Genomic DNA, 19,272 nt, shown 5'->3' with positions numbered 1-19,272 from the left:
GGTGAAGGCCGGATGAACGAAGGATCTCTGTTAAAAAGGAGACGTCTCATTTGTTTGACTGTTTATGTGTCATGATCAGATCATCCTGTCACAGTGAACCCATCGCCTTTTTGATCAATATTAGCACTTACCGTTTATAGTGAGCTCTATTATTCTATTGTAACGTTTATTATTTTATCCTGGCAAAGTTTGTGTGCCTTAAACATAGGGTTGCTAAGGGGTTGCTACATGGGAAGGTAAGCTGGGGAATTTTGGATATATTCCAAATCGTATTAATACCATACATAAAAATGTTAAAATATATTACCCCATAATATCATCAAAACTGACTTCACTCTATGTAGTCCACGGGCTTTAATAGTCTTGGGCTCTGTGCTCAAAAGTTGTGGTCGAGGGTTCTAGAAATCATCTGTGCATGTGATGCATGTAGGGGGCGTGGCCTCAATAGTCCTGCAGTAAGCCGTGTGCTATGTGCATGTGATTGAGGAATAGCACAGATATTCAAGTGTACTTGCATGAAATCTAGTTGTTTTAGTCAACATTATGCTAAAATATATTTTCCCCAACTATATTTCAGTTCCCTGTTACGGGCCAAACTTCAATTTAGTAAATTCCCGTTTATTCCCGTTTATATTAGAATTTTGCAACCCTACTGAAACACGGATATCCTGAGATGTTTGACTTGTTTTGTCTGCAATGTTTACATTTCACTAATATGAATATTAAAGGCTTTCTATGTGATTTTTCACACTTAAATGTAGAAATCAAGTATCTCCTCTGAAAATAACTCTGTGAGTCATGACTGTCTACAATGGGTGTAACACCCGAGTCCCACTGTCTGTGATGTTTTCAGAGTTTTCAGAGTCCTATCTTCACTTTGTTTACATCGCCCGGACGGCCGGCTGACTCCTCCCCTCGCGTATAAAAGTTGTTTAATTGAGGGACTAGAGAAAAGAAGAATAACATACTGTACTCACTGCTTAACTGTGTTTCTAGATCACGCTCATTTCAGGTAAATTTACATGCAGTGTGAAGATACGAGCGTAATAAAGATCGCTAGCATTAGCATGCTAACACAACAATGCAGCGCGAGTTGTTTTGGTTTCATGCTGGTGCTTAAGGGCGACATCTGCTGGATCAAAAAATCCCATATAAAGCCTGTTAACACGGATATCCTGAGATGTTTGACTTGTTTTGTCTGCAATGTTTACAGAGATATAGATATTTAAAAAAATGTGAATAATATCTGTTCAAAGCTCCTGGTACTTTTCTTTAGTGTTTGTAAAAATATTCAACACAGCTCGGCTCTGTTGTGACCTTTGTTCAAATCCTGTATTTTGGCCTTCGAGTGTTTCCACCGGTGAGGGCCAGGTGGCTGAAGGATTTCTGTTCCTCTGCTGAAAAATGTTCAAATCCTGACCATAACTTTTGCCACATCTCGTCCCTGCCTGTCCTCTGAGTGGTCTTTTATCTACATCCTGCCTCATACTCTCCACTTTAACTTGCACACACGGTCAGCCAGTATAAATGTCTGCATCCTCAGGTCGGCAAAAATTCTTCTGCACAGCCTCCAAGAACATCTTCATGGGTTTGATCAAATTAGCCTGTGTAGATATATCAAAGCCTCGGCTGAATAATAACTCGGTAATTGCTCCTCCCTCCTCGTCTCTCGAGGGTTGGACGGGTGTTATCAGCTCTTAGTCTCGCTGCCTCGCCGCCTCCTGGAGCTGCCAATCTCTCCCAGGGCTTGTCTCCATCTTATCTCCCCCCTCACACTTCACGGAGAGGAACTTCTTAGAGGGCTGGGCCCGACAGATAGCGACTGACCTGTCTCTTCCCTCTGGAGTGGTTTCCTTTTTTTTTAAGCAATCTGCTAACCGCACTCAAACGGCTGACTAGATCATCCCCAACGCCGCCTCCTACTCTGGGAGAACACACCCTTTTTACCGTCTGGGGAAGGTGTGTACTCCTCTCCCCTCGTCTATTCCCCTGTCTTGTCTGTTCACCTGTCTCTGCGTAATGAAGCAGGAAGGCTGCCTGTGGACTCAGGTGGCACGTCTTTGAAGCTACCGCCCTGTGGGGAGTTTGAACTCGAGGAGGGAGGGGCCCCGGTGAGCGCCCTCAAAGGGGGAAAACAAACTGACAGAAGTTAAACGACTCTCATCTTTAAAACGTTTCTCTCCAACTCTTCCTCCTTTTTGGATTGACTGTCTGACGTGTGAAAGGAAGAGAGAAGAGCAGCTAATCAAGGTGGAGGATCTCTGTGAAAGCTGTGAAGTTCTTCTGCCTGCACCCGCTCCTCGCTCTCCCCTTTTGTTTCATTTATCAAAGTCAATCTCATTTCCTTTGAACTTTTTCTCTTCCACAATTGAGCCGAGCGCACACAAAGGGATGCTCCAAAAAAAAAAACCCACCTCCGTTCTTTTTTTTTTTATCAACACACAGAAAATGTCGGTTGTTTTAACTCTCAGGTGGAAGTGGGAGCACGTCTCCGAGGCGTCCCTGCGTGAAAAATGCAAATTGACGTTTCAGCATCTTCCCCCTTCTTCGGAGTGAAGCGTGGCCACAATCTAGAGAGCGTATCATAATTGAAGAGAAAAGTGTGTTAAAGGTAGATCAGCTTTAACGCCAGTTAAGCTCATTAACGTCTTATCAGCAGTCACAGTGCGTTTTTATTTGCTGATTATCCCTCGATGGAAGAGGCATCGGCAGCACTTCCTCGAGGAAGAGAAGCAGCAGGATGTTTTCATTTCTTTTTTGTCCAAACCAGCTGTTGTTTCCTGTCTCACCCCTCTGGGACGGGGGGGACAGGGGGGGGGGGAACGGGGGTGCAGCCGTGAAAATGTGCATCACAGCAAAATGTCTAAAGTGTGTCCGATGTGATTTTTTTGTCTCTGTGACAGATGGCGCCGCTGACAGCGGGGAGCTGGACCTGAGCGGGATCGATGACAGAGAGATAGAGCTGGTACGTACCTGCTGATTAATGAGGTCCACAGCACCTGAACGCATCACAGTCCAACATGTGCTCCAAAAAAAAAAAAAAAACCCTCAGAGAAAAGCTTCTTAACTACATCCCCTCTACTGAAGAGGAGTTTGATTTATTGATCGGATTGGGACGATGAAATGTAACGTAGTTCACGTACGGAGCACGAGCCCGGTGTGTCACACAGAACGTTTAGATCGACACTGGAGGTAGAAAGATGGAGACTTTATTTATCCACAAAGAAATGGAGTCATCAAGAAGCTGACAAGAGACATGACAGGGCACATCTGTCAAATCGTACAACACCCACTGCCCCTCCCCCAAAGATTAAAAAAGATTAAAAAATGTCACAGTTATCAAGTCAAAAAAAACATTTAACAGTATAAAAACTACAGATCCCACTGTTGCATCCTCCAAAGTGCTCTGTGGATGGAAAGTATAGCAGCAACTTGAGCTACGAGAACATCAAATCGACTGAAGAGACAGCACACAATGTGTTCGAGTCTTTATAGCAGTCTGAGTTTCCGCTGGTCCTGGGTCAGGAAACAGTCTTTTAAACAGACAAAGCATGTAAAAATCAGTTCAATTATTCAACTGAGAAAATCCACAAGAATGCTCCCAGGCAGACTGAACATGGTGAAATTGCGGAAAGTTTTGGTACTCAAAAACCTAAATCATGCAGATAAATAGAAGAAGAAGAAGAAAATAAGTTTTGGTACAAGCTAAGAAAACATTTCATTACATTTTGTTAGACCGTCACAACATCACATCGTCATTGAACAGAGAGCGAGCGAGCAAGTGGAACGCCAAAGACGCTGAACTCCTCAAACAAAATAACTAGTTACAAAGACTTCTTCCATCGGTTGTATTTAAAAAAAAAAAAAAAAAAAAAGGAAATATTAACAAGCTGGAGAGAAGTGGAAATGTACATACAGTGTTTCTATTCTTGTTTTACCAAATCTCCCCCTGAGATTAATAAAGTTTCTGATTCTGATTTGATGATTACAACAATTTTCACACTAAATACTTTTTAAAAAGTCAGTGTTTGACGAGGAACTGATGGAGTCCAACACATATTAAACTGTGTCTTGTTGTATAGCACTCTATAGTATCACGTCTTTTATGAAATGCAGAAGGACTTGAAGGACTACAGCCTCCATACTCGGAGTGCACGACTAACCAGTAGGCTACCAGTGCCCCCAGTACAATCATTTCTTGCACTGACTTCCTCTCTCTGCAGTATCTGCTGAGCGACAGAGAAATCCAAATCAAGACGGCGCTCTGGATGGCAGAAAACTCCGACTACCTCAAAGAGCAGAAAGGTACTTTCTCATCTCTCTCTGTTTTATCAGCCGATCTGAACCCCAATCGCCTCGTGTTGTGCGACGATTTCCTCGCTCGTGTCTTGTTGTTATTGTTATCTCAGAGAGTGTGTGTGTGTGTGTGTGTGTTCAGACTGTTTCTCGTCTCTTCTTCCAGAAAAGGAAGCAAAGATAGCGAAGGAGAAGGAGCTCGGGATCTACAAAGAAAAGAAGGTAACAGCAGTCGGTTTGAGATGCTCTTAATATGAAGGTTACCAGGGTGTCAGAGCCGGTACGTACACACAGGGAGCTGACTGGAGTTGTTAAACAGAGTCAGAGTGTAAGACAGATGCAGAGTCAAACAGATGATCGGATGACGTGAACACAGACAGACAGGCGATAAGTCGTGTTTAACTGGTACTCCTTCATTCCTCATTACTGGTTTTGGCACTTTAAAGACGTTTTTAATCGTCCCTGCATCTGTTCGCTGGTTTAACTGGCTGGATCATCTGCAGTGAAACAGACCTTTAATGAGACAAGCCGCCTCCTGACAGCACTTACCCAACCAAACACAAACTAACAAAACAACTCAATGAATAAATACATGAACTCGAGTGCACTCGTCTTCTACTTAACGGTGACAAAATGAGACTTCCTTTTTGTAGTTTCAACACAGAACAACCTGAGTTGATAACCGGCTGCCGTCAGGGTTAATTTCCCCTCAGCTGAGGGAAGAGGATTTTTTTTAGTTTTTATGTCATTGTTGCATGAAATGTGTTTAAAAAGTTTGTTTTTCATAAAAGAGAAAATGAAGTAATCTGTGGGTGTGGATTGGATGGAGGTCAAGGTGAACATGTTCATAACTGGCACTGGGTGATGACCCCAATCTGCTGTCTTAATTGAGATAAATTGCTGATTAGGAGAATGTGTTCAGCTGTGAATGTGCTTGCAGAGATGTCCCTGTGCTGCTCTGAAATCACTCAGACATATTTTTTTTTAGAGGGCAAAAGTTCCCCATGTGGGAACAAAATGAGGACAAAATGTTTCCTTGTCTGCGGAGAACAATTGGAGTTCATTTGGATCGACAACAAGGTCTTAATCATGAGCTGTTTGTGGTGTTAAAGGGATACTTCACTCGTTTGCATTAAGCTTTGTATCATTAGAAACCTGGTAGTATTTTTGAATGGTCGTGCATCCCGCCCTCATTTTCCCCTGAGATGGGAAATCTTTGTATTTCTGAGTCTGAAAAGGAGCTTCCAGTGACGCAAAATGACGATTTTTGCGTCACTGGAAGTTGTTGCGGTTAGCGGGGTGAAACTACAACGCTAGTTCCTCATATTTTTCGACCACTGAAGCTACAGACCAATCACAGATCAGTGGGTGGGAACTCACTCCCATCGATCGAATTACCCTCTGGGATTAAGAAAGTATTTATGATTCTGAACTAGAGGACCTGCATGTGCATTCTGGGATTTGGTGTCTTTCATCCACATGAGCCAAAAAGACACTTTCTGCCATTTAACAGCCAAGAAGACACCAACTTCAAAATGTATTTCACATTTCTACTTCATATGTGACCCAATGTCAGTACAGATTCATGTTTCAACCGGTGAAGTATCTCTTTAAGCTGCACACCAAACCATGAATTTTAAATGCTCTTACATATTATGGTAGTCATGGTGCCATCAACTCATCCAGTCATTAAAGAATGATTTATTTTTCTGACTCCGTCCCCTGTACTCTTCAAATCAGCCCAGAGGACCCAACAGGAAGCGGCCCCCGATCCGAGCCAACACCGCAGACGAAGCCATCGAGAAGATGCTGGAGCAGAAGAAGATCTCCACCAAGATCAACTACGACGTCCTGAAGGACCTGAACACCAAGCCTGGAGCCAGCCCGGCTCGTGTAGCCGAGTCCCCGAAGAAGGAACCCGCGGCCGCGAAACTGACCCCGAGAAACCGCAAATCTCCAGCTCAGCTCAGCCTCAGCATGCCACTCAGCACCCTGGGGAAAAGGTGGGTGCAAGGCATGATTTCATACGAGAATACTGGGGAAAAATCCTATTCAAAGAGGGGACTTTTATGGCTTTATGGCTTTTATGAGTCAGAAACAAGGGAGAGAGAGAGAGGAATGGAGCCATAGGTCAGCCTCCGTACATGGGGCGTGCAAACTTACCACTAGGCACCTGCCGACCAAATCATATTTGAGAAGGTGCATGTTGTTGTTTATTTTAGAATGAAGAGCTTCATCTGCGACAAAACTGAACGTAAGAAAAAAAAAGAACATTTTATTAAGTAAAGAGACACAGAAGTAATCTTTTTAGTTTTTCTCTTACTGGGAAAGTTCTTGTTCTTTGGTGGAACAATCTTCACCGACCAAAACAGGTTTGTGTTCTTTTGTGGGAGTTTTTCTGAAGTCATTCTTGGAAAACGACTGTCCTCTTTCATTTCAGTGAGCAATTTCAAAGCGAAAGGGTTCAGGGGAAAGTGGGAGCGCAGGAAAAAAAAATCACAGCACTTAACCTCACAATAAAACCCAGAGAGAGAGAGAGAGAGAGAGGAGAGAGAGAGAGGGGGGGAGAGAGAGGGGGGGAGAGAGAGGAGAGAGAGAGAGAGAGAGAGGGAGGAGGGAGGAGAGAGAGAGAGGAGAGAGAGAGAGAGAGAGAGAGAGGGAAGAGAGAGAGAGAGAGAGAGGGGGGAGAGAGAGAGAGAGAGAGGGGAGAGAGAGAGAGAGAGGGAGGAGAGAGAGCTGTGAGTGTTTCACAGTGATGTTTAATAGTGTGAGTGTTTGTGTGCTGCTGGTGTTAAAGTTTACATATCGTACAACACAAAGTCAGCCTCTCACTGACGAACAAAAATACAACCTATAGGATGATTAGTGTTGGAATAATTTGTCCATTCATTGGTACCTGTTAACAGAAAGTTTACTCTGGTTGTGATAATTTAATTTTTTCTATTTAATTAGTTTTAGTGACAGAAATCTCTGGTTTCTGTCTCGGTCTTTGGGAGTGTTGGTTGGACAAAACTTGCAGCACAGGACCTGAGATTTTTCAGCAATGGCTACACATCAACAAATTCAACAAATTCATCATCTGCTGATTATTTTTTGTACTTCTGAGGGGAAAAAAGCTTAAAAAAAAAAAGATTTTTTAAAGTGGATTATGAACCATTTTTTCAGATAAGACACATTAAAACAACCATCATAAGGAATCAAAGGTGAGTAATCAAGTCCTCTTGTGGAAAGACTGAATATTCTCATCATAACACAGTCCTGGAACATTGTAAATACTGAAATACACTTCATAACTGGACTCTTTTATCACACTTGTATCATCAGTTTGACTTTTGAAGTTACCTTTGGATCATCAACATCAATCTAAGAAACTTCAAATCTCAGCGTACGTCTCGTTTCGCGAGCTAGAATCAGCTAATGCAGCGTTGAGCTTGTGTGGAGCACGCCTACAGAGGTCTCATAAGCTCACTTCTTCATCCCTCCACATCTTTGGTTCTTCATGTTCAAACTTGTATTCTTCAGCCTCCAAATCGCACAATTAATCAGATTTCTCACTTCTCACTCTGGACACATTAAAGGCTTTATACATGTCTTCTTTTTTTATGTAGTTCCAATCCTTTGATGTGAGTTAAAAAATCCACCCAATTAAAACCTGGCACCGCTTATTTTCTTCTTCTTTACATCTAATGTATCTGTTGTCGGAGGCTCCTGTATCTTTAGAGCTAATTAAACAGCTCTGATTCATAGAAACATAAAGTATCATCTGTCGTAGGAGCCTTTTCCAAAAAAATACAAATATTGAGCCATTGCACAATCTTTATTTCTTCTGAATTTGATCAGATAATTATTCTCCTCCCTCCTCTTGTTAGTACCTGTAATGGTAACCACCAGTGTGCCCCTGATAAACAACAACCAAAGTACATAAATCCATATTTAATTACGCCGGGGCTTCCCAGTCCCTCAAACGGTTAAATAATCCACAGTGCAAACAGCAGATGCTCGATTGAAAAAGACGAGATGGATAAAGAATGTTTACACGCGTCTGATGCAACACCAGACGTTCCTCCTCTGCCACCAGGGTCAAATCTATCTGTCTTCTTTTCTTTTCTTTTTTTTTACTGGCACGTGGCGGTGGCTTCACACCACAACGATGATTCGGCACTTCTCCCGTCGTCTAGAAGAATCACCTGCGACAGGAGCACAGATGCTCAGTTTTGTGGAGGTTTTTCTGCTTCCCTGCTCTTGTGGGGATTTTCTCCCCCCCCCCCCTCTCCCCCTCCCCTCCTCACCAGAGATACACCTTCTCTGCCAGGATTTGTCTCTGGCTGCTGCTCTCTCCCCTCGCTTTCACGACATGCATTCACAGAACTGATCCACACCGAGCCTTTCACACACATTTAATGGGTTTTTCTGCAGCAAGGAGAAAAGCTGAGAGGCTTTTTTTTCCCCCGGTTTGTTTGCTGTTAGTGGAAATTGGTTTTCTATGGCTCTGTTTTTAAATCCCTTTTCAGTTAATATTGGTTTTTAGGTACCATCATGAAGCTTTGTAGGAGGCTAATAGCAGACTCCTCCTGCTGCTGTCCTAAGCTCTGAGACAGTTTGTGTTATTTAGTCGTCTGCACTGGGGGTTTGATCAGTCTGCTTATTTCTTGTTAATTTATAATTTATCACAGCTGTGAGTCGTTTCTTCTCAAGTCAAATGTATTTCTAAAAGTAGAGTCTCTACCCATGACAAGGGAAAGACAAAAGAAACATGAATTACACACAAACAGCTTTTAAAGTCTTTGGAAACATTTTGAAAAAGGCCTCCACTCCATCCAAAGTGTTGTCAAATGCACGATAATTTATGCAGTATTTGGGGAGGGTTATTTTGTGGCTCACATGGTTGATTGTTCTCACGGTTTGTGGTTCGGTCTCTGGCTCCTCCTGTGCTCGTGTCTTTAAGCGTGAGATTGTGTGTGTGTGTGTGTGTGTGTGCGGGGGCAATTTAGTTTGTAATTTTGTGTTCCCATCGTAATATTTCATTTTGCATGCAGCCAACTATTCATTGGACGATCATGTTATTATACAACTGAAAAACAGAGAGATTAAAAACACAGAGAATTAGAGACTACAAAACAAAAAGAAGAAGCTGAAAAAAAACAAAGACAAAGCTTTTATAAAATAATAATAATTCCTGTTAAAGGAACGATGTGCGACTTACACGTGAATCCAGCAGAGATCCAGTCTCTCCTGTGTAAATGTGTCTCTGAGTCCTGACTGTCTACAATGAGGGAGAAGCTCGAGTCCCGCTGGCTGTGTTGTTGTCAGAGCCGTGTTTACATGGACGGGACGGCCGGCTCCTCCCCTTGTGTATAAAAGCTGTTTTAGTCAAGAACTAGAGAGAAGAAGAAGAACATACTCACTGATTATTTGGATTTCACATAAGCGTTTTTAGATCACGCTCATTTATGTGCAACATGAAGCTACGAGGTAACTAAAGAGCGCTAACATTAGCATGCTAACACGACAATGCAGGACACAGGACAACTGCAGCTCGAGCAAAGAACAATTTTGTCCGCTGTCTGCGCTTAATGGTGCTTATTTATGGTGAGTTCTAATTGATAACTCATTTGTGTGAATGCGATGGGAGAGGGAAGTCAGACGTTCTTCCTTTAAACATTTAAACATAAACAGACTCGGTAAAACCTCGACATGCATGGATGAACGTGTTTGAAAAGGTAGAGGATTTTGTGAGGAAAAAACACAAATGAAAATCTGATAAGAGTTGACCAAAAACACGTTAAAAGAGGAAAAAACAAAACGTGACCATTTAAAAAAAACTGTCAGAAAAAACAACAGACAAAAAGACACGAGAGGTTAAAATTCTCAGAAAAAACACCATTAATTTAGGTTTATTACAGAAATTGGAAAACTGAGAAAACAGAATAAAGAAAAGAAAACACAAAGTCAGAAAACCTCCGACCCTGAAAGGAGTCTAACAGCTGACACGTTGGATCAATCAATAAAGAGCCGTTATCTAAGAGGAGGAAGAAACCCACACTCCTACTCTGACAAGATGATAGATGACACAGATTATGACACATTACAGGACGTCCCATTTAGAGGACGCTAATGTGGCGCTTTATTGATCGTCGTGGGGAAATTGCCTTTTTGTCCACGCCCCCCCCAAAGGGACGTCAAAGGTCATCTTCAGCACGGGGGAAGCTGGCAGTGATACAGAGCCACAAAAAAAAAAAAAAAAAAAGCTTGAGGTGAATCTTTGTACTTTGATGAATAATAACGAGCCTGATCATTATCAGCCTCTTAATTGGATTTTTTTTGTGGGACAGTCCTCCCACTGGCTGAGAGAATCATGGCATCAAACTCAATGCAACATTTGTTTCCATAAACGGCATCAGTGTGGTACCTAACAGACGAATGTGGTGAAAGAGAAAGAATTTTAAATCACATGTCCACAGATAGAACTTGCATGAAGGTACCAGTGTGATTGATTTATTGACACTAAAAGACGCCTAAGCTGCTTCTTAAAGGCTTTATATGCGATTTTTTGATCCAGCAGATGTCGTCCTTGAGCACCAGCATGAAACCAAAACAACTCGCGGTGCATTGTTGTGTTAGCATGCTAATGCTAGCGATCTTTATTATGCTCGTATCTTCACACTGCATGTAAATTTACCTGAAATGAGCGTGATCTAGAAACACAGTTAAGCAGTGAGTACAGTATGTTATTCTTCTTTTCTCTAGTCCCTCAATTAAACAACTTTTATACACGAGGGGAGGAGTCAGCCGGCCGTCCAGGCGATGTAAACAAACTGAAGATAGGACTCTGAAAACTCTGAAAACATCACAGACAGTGGGACTCGGGTGTTACACTCATTGTAGACAGTCATGACTCACAGAGTTATTTTCAGAGGAGATACTTGATTTATATTATATTTAAGTGTGAAAAATCACATATAAAGCCTTTAACCCAATAGTTGGAGCTTAAACGTTACTGTTGATGCATGTAGCAGCCATGTTGGATTGTAACTGGGGCTACTAAAGTTTCTCCCAGTTTCCATTTCGGAATGGAGCGTTACTGATGACGTGTCAGACCGGCAACTCGGAATTTCCGATTTCTGAGATCAAATGGAACGCTATTTGCAGGGTTTTTTTTGACCAAAAAAAATGCAGCAAGTGTGAAAAGAAGTTGTCTTTGCTGGTTGGTGTTTTACGCTAACTGGCTATACAGGAATGCCCAACATATTGCTAACCGTTCCCAGAGGCGTTAGCCGATGAGCTCTCAGATTGGCGTTGGGGAAGATGTATGAGAACGTGGTAAAAACAGGCCTAACCTGCAACGACGGTGGCTATAACTACAAGATAGCTATGTCTACAAACGATATATGTTACCATGATGTACTATGTTACGCTGAGCTTTGACATGAAGACCTCGCAGCTTTCAGGACTTGCAGTTGCTAGGCAGAAATGCGTAAATGCGTATGCCCAGTATTAATCAAAGGCAGAGGATGACACCAATGCCTTAACAACAGTGGGCTTCCAACAGAGCTGAGGGGTTTGCCAGATTTGAGCTGCTCCAGTTGGCTAATAGCTGCTGCTGTCAGACAAATCTCTGCTGACATGTTCCATGAATGAAAGACCATCTCCAGCTTCATGTTTTGGTTCTGATCTCTTTCAAGAGGGTCTTCAATGGCACAAAGCCCCGTCTGGTGTTTTTTAAGAATGGACGCTCTCTCCTGAAGTGTTTTGACCTGATTGAATTTTTAAACCCGATTCCTGTTTATCAATGAATCATTGATAAACACTTTCTCTGTTGTGAATCATTCATCCCCGCGCGTTCTTTTTCATTTTTCTTTCACTTTCCTGAATGGAAACCCGGCTCCATCAATTTATCCAGAAACCGCTGAACTCTGCACTTTGTCCCGTTGAATGCACAACAATGTTTTCAACCCCTGTGGTTTCCCAGTTTTTCACTCGCTCTACCCACAAGCCATTAGCGACGAGAAAATGCCCCCAGGGCCCTAGCGGGTAACAACGTGGTGATAATCTCCCATTCTCTCATAGCATGTCAGACATAGCGCTGGAATGAGAAGAAAAAAATATCAGAAGAAAAAAAAAAAACCCTCTCTAACTGGGACCGTTGAGCGGCAGAATGGTCTCTTTCAGCCCGGCGATGGAGGAGCAGACCGTTGCTCCGGCCCTTGAAAAGGTTGTTGTGCTGGTTATTGAAAAAGGGGGAGAGGCCTGGTGTCAGGGAGACCTATGAAAGTGCAGGAGAAGGCCTGCTGACAGTGCAGCCATTGTGCCTTGTTTTGAGGCCTCGCTGAGGGGGCTACACTGAGGCATTGTGCTGCTCCGGGCCTCCCCTCCCTCTCTCCGTTCCTCCTCCGGGGCTCCCAGTGCTCCCAGTGCTCCCAGTGCTCCCAGTGCTCCACTCGAGGGTCTGCTCGTGGAGGTTTGAAGATCCACTTTTCATTTCCTCTCACTTTATTACCCACTTTCTGTTTCTTTTTTTCCCCAAGTTTAACTACATCCCACTTTTTAACTGTTTTTTTGTCCTCCTCCTCTTCCTCCTCCTCTTCCTCCTCCTCCCTGTCCTCTTTCTCCTCTTCCCACTTCTCTAATCCTCGCCGTGTCTCCCAGTTAAAAGCCTTCAGCAGCAGCCACAGGCCCCCGTTGTATCGCTCTGCACCATCAGGTCTGCTCTCGCTTTGGGCTTTTGCAACTTCGCTAACGAGTTCTTTGCCTTTCTTGTCGTCTCTCTGTTCCCCCCCCCCCCCAACCCCCCCTCCTCCTTCCCGTTTTGTCTCTTTCATCTTTGCTCTTGATCTCTCCACTGAAGTGTTTGCTCTTTACCAAACATGCTGTAAATTTGCCTCACTTCACTCAGACAAGTTTGATCCCGAGACTTGAAAATGAGCCGTTAAATTGGTGTGACGACAGAGCAGAGAGTTTGATGAGACCACTTTGAGTAAACAAGAGAGCAGCGAGGGGAGAACTTGTAGCGTTTACAACTTACTCGATTCGGGCTGACATCTTACTTTGCTTGTTACACAAGCAACTGAACGCCTCTTTGCTGGAGCGAGACTGTTTTCACATCGACTTCTGTCTGATGATTGAAAGCCAACTACTGTGATATGAAAAGCTGGTATCAGTCTAACCTCTAATATTTATTAAATTAAATATATCAGATTGAGAATTGAATCCCATCGTTCTTCGCTGGTGAACCAACATTTTCATGATGGGAATTATCAGAATCCGGTTTTATTTCCAAGTACATTTACACATACAAGGCATTTGAAATCTGTTCTTTACGCGTTACATTGACGCCCACTGGACTTGTGAGTAGTTACACACACTAAGATTCTTTCTCATAGTCCACTGCACAGCTCCTACTGTGCACCTTTTGTACATTTTGTGTTTTTTATATTTTATATCTTACATTTTTAAATTCTATTTTATATATTGTAATATCTTCTTATTCTGTATTATTTAAGTTGTTACTAGTTCTGCTTTATTTCCTTGTTCATTGTTTAGCACCAATACACCAAGTCAAATTCCTTGTATGTGTAAATGTACTTGAAAAACCTGATTCTGATTCTGATTGTATATTTGAAATAGGTAACTCATAACACTTAGTTTAGGACTCTTATATCTCAGGATGCATCGATGTATCAGTCGATATCGGCGACTTTGATGAACATTGGCCCTTCAGCAAACAATGTAACGTGCCCCGCTCTCAGTAGCCGTTTGTTTATCTGTTGTCTGTCTTTTCAAGGGAATACCAAACTGCTGATTCAGAGAAGAGGGTTTTTATTGGACAGATGAAGTCACCTGACAAAAGTCTGATGTGTTTTCATGGTCAAACGTGGAAGAAAAAGTCAGCAGTGTAGGAGTCTAACATCGTCTGTGAGGAAGGTCAGCGACATGCAGTCTGTTAGATGTGTCCCAGCAACATGTCCAACAACAACAACACGAGTATAGATGAGTTTATATACACAAGTAAGATGGTTTAAAAAATGAAGCATGCACAGTTTGTACAGCTGCAGTTCTGTGTTTGTCCTCTTCTTGTCTTTACAATCTGATGCACGTTTTCACACAAGCAGACTTGCTCGCTCTGTGATGAAGATTTCCAACACTCCCCCCCCCCCTCTTTCCTCTTGGCGCCTGTTCCTCTCTTATCTCGTCTTTGTGTCTTTTACGTCACTCCCATTTCACCTCCCTCCCTTCCTTCCTCCCACTCCATCCCCCCCCCCATCTTTCACTCTGTATTCTTACTAACTGGACCCTTCAGAGTCCCACTGTACTCACTGTACTGAACTGTCTTTAAGTTCAGAAGTCCCATGCACTTATTCACTTCTTTCTTTCTCTTAATACCCCCTTCCCTCTTCCTCTATACACCCTCCACCTCCCCTCCACCAGCTGCCAAACAGACCCTCCCTGTTCCCTTCATCCCCACTGGAGGATGGAAAAGCAGTCTTCCAGAAATAGCCCCGATAATTGCCCTCCAGTGATATTTTTTCCTCCCCTCTTTTGCCTTTTGAGCCTCTCTGTTCTTTTCCCATTCAACGTTTTTTTTTTTTTTTCGCCCTCCCTCGTCTCTTTTTAAAGAACTTGTCCCAATCCAGAGCTTTTTTTTTTTGGACAAAGAATAGAAAAGACAGAAAAGGAAGAATTCCTTTCTGCATTTTTTTTCCTCAGAGGGAGAAAAAGTCAAGGCGACCACTTTGGTTTGTGTTGGTTTTCCAGAAATGTAAATCCGACCCACAGACTGAGCCAGCTTTGAGGTAAAAAGTTGTAGAATCAGCACTTTTTCTGGCCATATGTTTCCTCTGCCACCACTTTTTTTTAGAGGCTGTGCCAGAGGACGGGAGAGGGGGGGGGGGGGGGGGGGGGGATAAAAAACTTCCCTTTTTTGGTTTTCCAGCCTGTCAGAGCAGGTGTCGTGAGAAAGTCAAAAAGTCAGCCGTGTGTTGAAGACACTTTACAGAAACAGGAAAAACTGACTCCAGTTAAATCTCCACCAGCAGTGAAGGGGGAAAAGGGGGGGTTGGGCTCTGCAGATTGTATCATATTTTCCTGCCCTGCACACTCAATGGAAGAGGATGTTTTTCCTTGTTAGACGACCAGCTGTGTTAGAGGAGGGTGTATAATTTGTTTGTGGTTTGCAGCCCCTCCCTGTATGCCTCTGATCCCCCAACGTCCCCACCTACCCTACCCCTCCCCTCCCCACCAGCAAACTGTGACCAATGAGCCGTTGGATGTTGGTGGAGGTTAACAGACAGATAAATAGATGGACATAGAGGGTCACGGTCCCACCCTCCCAAAGTCCAACACCAGGACTCTGCAGCAGCAACGTGATTCACTAAATGTTCTCTCTGAGATTAAAAGCTTTTTTTCTGCAAAACATAGAACTCAAAGACACTTTACAGAGTCACATTAAGACAAAGCAATCTCCATCCTGAACATTAAAAAGACCTCAACCCAAAGAAAAACGGGACCTCACGTGGGCGGCGTTGGATGCTCTGTGTTTGCATTAACTTGTTCAAAGTTTGTTTTTAATTAAAAATCCTTTATGGTGTAAAAGGAGATGGAAACAAAAAAAAATGTCAATGAAGGGATTTTTTTGTTTGCATAACGCTGTTTAAATGGATCTGATATAAAAACCATAATAGCTACAGCATGACTTACATAACATAATCTTTAGGTTTTACAGATTCTAGGGAAATGGATTATATGTCCACAGCTTCATATTATTACATGATGACATAACAATAAACAAAAACACCAGTGCAGGTACCATACGAGACTGCTATTGATCACTTCTAATGCAGCTAAAACACAAAACTGCTTCACTCTCAGTCACAGTTTTCGTCTTTATTTCAGAGGGCTTCATGAACTGTGCAGTATTTGTAACCCTCAGTCCCTGAACCTTTGGGCCAGACAAAACTCTAAAATGTAAAAATCCTCGTCAGGAAATTACAACAACAGATTCTGCAGGAAACTCAGCAGAAGAGGTTATCCTTCTTCAAGGATGGTGGATTTTGGTTCTAACTTCCCTGGCCGGATCTGTTTCCTCTCGTTCATGTTTGAGAGATGAGAGTCTGAGAGTTGCATCTTTACATGTTGTTTCATGAGTTTTTAATTGTTTCCTTCCATGTTGTCTGGAACTCTGTATTCCTGCTTTCTTGGCTCGAGCTGGGTGAAAACCAAACTCACCCAAAGGAGAAGACATAAATCTGATACTGAGAGTAAGCTTAGTAAGCAGGGGCGCCAGATAGGCTAGCGGTTATGTCAAGCGCCCCGTGTACGGAGGCTACAGTCCTCATCACAGGTTTGGTGCACTTTTAGCGTATGTCTTAGCTTCATCCGTCACCGTCCTCTTCACCTCAGCCATTGTTTCAAACACTACTGTGACGACGTCTGGCCATACGCACTTCTCACGAGACGACCTCGACTCATTGCCAAAGTTACATAGTGCTGAAAACAGGCAACCTGGGAGCACTCTGTGGACATGGTATAGACGCCATTCTCCCCATTGATAGTTATTGTGCTATTAGCTCGACTTTGAAACAACTTTCTTAAAGGCTTTATATGTGATTTTTCACACTTAAATGTAATATAAATCAAGTATATCCTCTGAAAATAACTCTGTGAGTCATGACTGTCTACAATGGGTGTAACACCCGAGTCCCACTGTCTGTGATGTTTTCAGAGTTTTCAGAGTCCTATCTTCAGTTTGTTTACATCGCCAGGACGGCCGGCTGACTCCGCCCCTCGTGTATAAAAGTTGTTTAATTGAGGGACTAGAGAAAAGAAGAATAACATACTGTACTCACTGCTTAACTGTGTTTCTAGATCACGCTCATTTCAGGTAAATTTACATGCAGTGTGAAGATACGAGCATAATAAAGATCGCTAGCATTAGCATGCTAACACAACAATGCAGCGTGAGTTGTTTTGGTTTCATGCTGGTGCTCAAGGGCGCCATCTGCTGGATCAAAAAATCACATATAAAGACTTTAAGGTGGAAATGTTTCATATCGTTGCTTTAAAACATGGTTTTTGTCTAACAATATTTCTATCACCTTGAAACAATGAACTCCTTCACCCTGTTTCCTGCACTTCTTATATGGAATATTAATGAAGAACAATATTTCTGAATTTAGACCTTCATCTTGTTATTTTAGGTGACAGAAAGAGGGATCATCTTTTATGGGTTTTAAGATCAAGTCTTTCAAACCAGGATGACCTTTCCACTTTTGGAATATTTTAACTTTCCAATAATTTTTCTCCCAGCTCTGCAAACCCTTCCAGTTATGGAGGTTATGCATGACGGTAAAGATGAATTAGACACGATCATAAACGAGGCTGAGCTCCACTCTACAGTCATTTCCATACTGACTGAGTGTTTTTTTCTCACAATCTGGCAAAGGATGCCATGACGTGCTACTCTGTACATGACAGCGCTTGCCAGAGGCTAACAGGCCTGATCCACTGCTGGTCGCATGTTAGCACACATTTATTTTTATTTCAGTCTTTGGGTTCCTCTCTCACTCATATAGATGTTTACATATAATCTGCCCGCCATCCCCCTAAGACCAACCCGTTTCTCATGAAGCACTGAGAAACGAGAGCATCTCTTTGATTCTGGATATCCGGCTCTGCTCACAGCAGCAGCTTTCCCACTGCAGCCGATTCCATCCAAAAACGGCTTTCAACGGCCAAACCTTTGTTCTCCAGCGCGCCCCGCACTGTAACTAATGGGGCACCCAGGCCTGGTATTTCGAGGGGAACTCTGAAAAGTGGGCCATTTGGAAAACGTCCCCGACTTTTTTTTTTTTTTTTTATCCACAGCTTAGCCACGGAAAGAAGAAGAAGAAAAAAAAAAAACAGCCCAGCCAGCAAGCGAAAATGTTGACACTTAAAGAGTTGATACTATTGTGGTAGTTCACGGCCCCACAGAGCCGCAGCGTAGCTTAGCAGCTGAAGACTTTCCCCCCCGGAGCCACGAGAAGAGACGAGATAGACGGAGAGTCTCCCTCTTTTGTCCCGCTTTATCTTCACTCTCAAGTCGGTCTCCTCTCTCTTAAAACCCGAGATGATATATTAGTTTCATTTTTATATTTTACTCCCCTTCCCCGCTAAGTTTTATTGACACCACCCCCCCCCAGCTATTGCCAGTTGTCAGCCAGTGGCTAAACGGCCTCCCTCAATCGCCTTTTCAGCTCAGGCTTAGTCTCATTGGCAGTAAGCTGATTAGGAACGAGCTGCTAAGCCCGGCAGAGACTGATAGCCTAACAGAGAGAGTCGCAGCGGAGTGGATGAGAGGAGGAGGAGGGTGAGACGGAGGAAGCCGGTGAAAGGAAAGACGGTGAGACAGAAAGACAGACAGGAGGAAGCGAGGCGGAGATTAATAGATGAGAGAGAGGAACATTCAGATTTTGTGGGTTCTGAGGTAAAATATTCAGCGTGTTTTGTAGGAAAGTGCACGTTATATATCCAAGAATAAGCAGCACCGAGGAGCATCTATATCTGTCCTAGTGTGACCCTGTGTTTACTGTAGAGGAGGAGGTGGAGGAGGAGGGCGGCAGGACAATCGCCCCAACAGAGAGTCGTCGGCCGCGAAGCGCCGCAGAAGTGAGCGTGGCTGAAGGTCGAGAGAGGCGAAAGAGGGATGAAGTAGAATTGAAAGTTTTTCTGTTGTTATGACGCTTGACGGATGGATGAAAGATTGTGCTCCGGTGAGGAATATGGCTGACAGATGAAAATACACAGAGGAGAATTAAATGTGCACCAGAAGGTTTTGAACATGAAAAAAAAAAAAACAGAAATCAAAAGTTAGGATGAGAAGAGAAGCAGGGATGCATCTTTGCTTTATCGCTCGCTGGAAGACGGGACAGATTTACTCTTTCATTTGATGCAGTTACATACACTTATAAACATTTAACAAGTATTTACAGCTCAAGTAGT

General features: G+C 43.1%; 1 protein-coding gene across 1 annotated transcript in view; it reads left to right on the top strand.

Moving 5' to 3' along the window:
• The window catches only part of LOC132992748 (transcription factor IIIB 90 kDa subunit-like), a 119,713-nt gene that overhangs the window by 71,695 nt on the left and 28,746 nt on the right, over positions 1–19,272 (top strand). The window contains exons 13-16 of the mRNA XM_061062233.1: positions 2,904–2,965; positions 4,224–4,305; positions 4,463–4,518; positions 6,037–6,299. Coding sequence (XP_060918216.1) covers positions 2,904–2,965; positions 4,224–4,305; positions 4,463–4,518; positions 6,037–6,299 — 463 coding nt within the window. The remainder of the gene's footprint in view (positions 1–2,903; positions 2,966–4,223; positions 4,306–4,462; positions 4,519–6,036; positions 6,300–19,272) is intronic.

Source organism: Labrus mixtus, chromosome 18, assembly GCF_963584025.1.
Source record: "Labrus mixtus chromosome 18, fLabMix1.1, whole genome shotgun sequence".
Taxonomy (NCBI): domain Eukaryota; kingdom Metazoa; phylum Chordata; class Actinopteri; order Labriformes; family Labridae; genus Labrus; species Labrus mixtus.
Note: the sequence above shows the minus strand (reverse complement) of the source record. Positions and strands in the feature narration are given on the sequence as shown.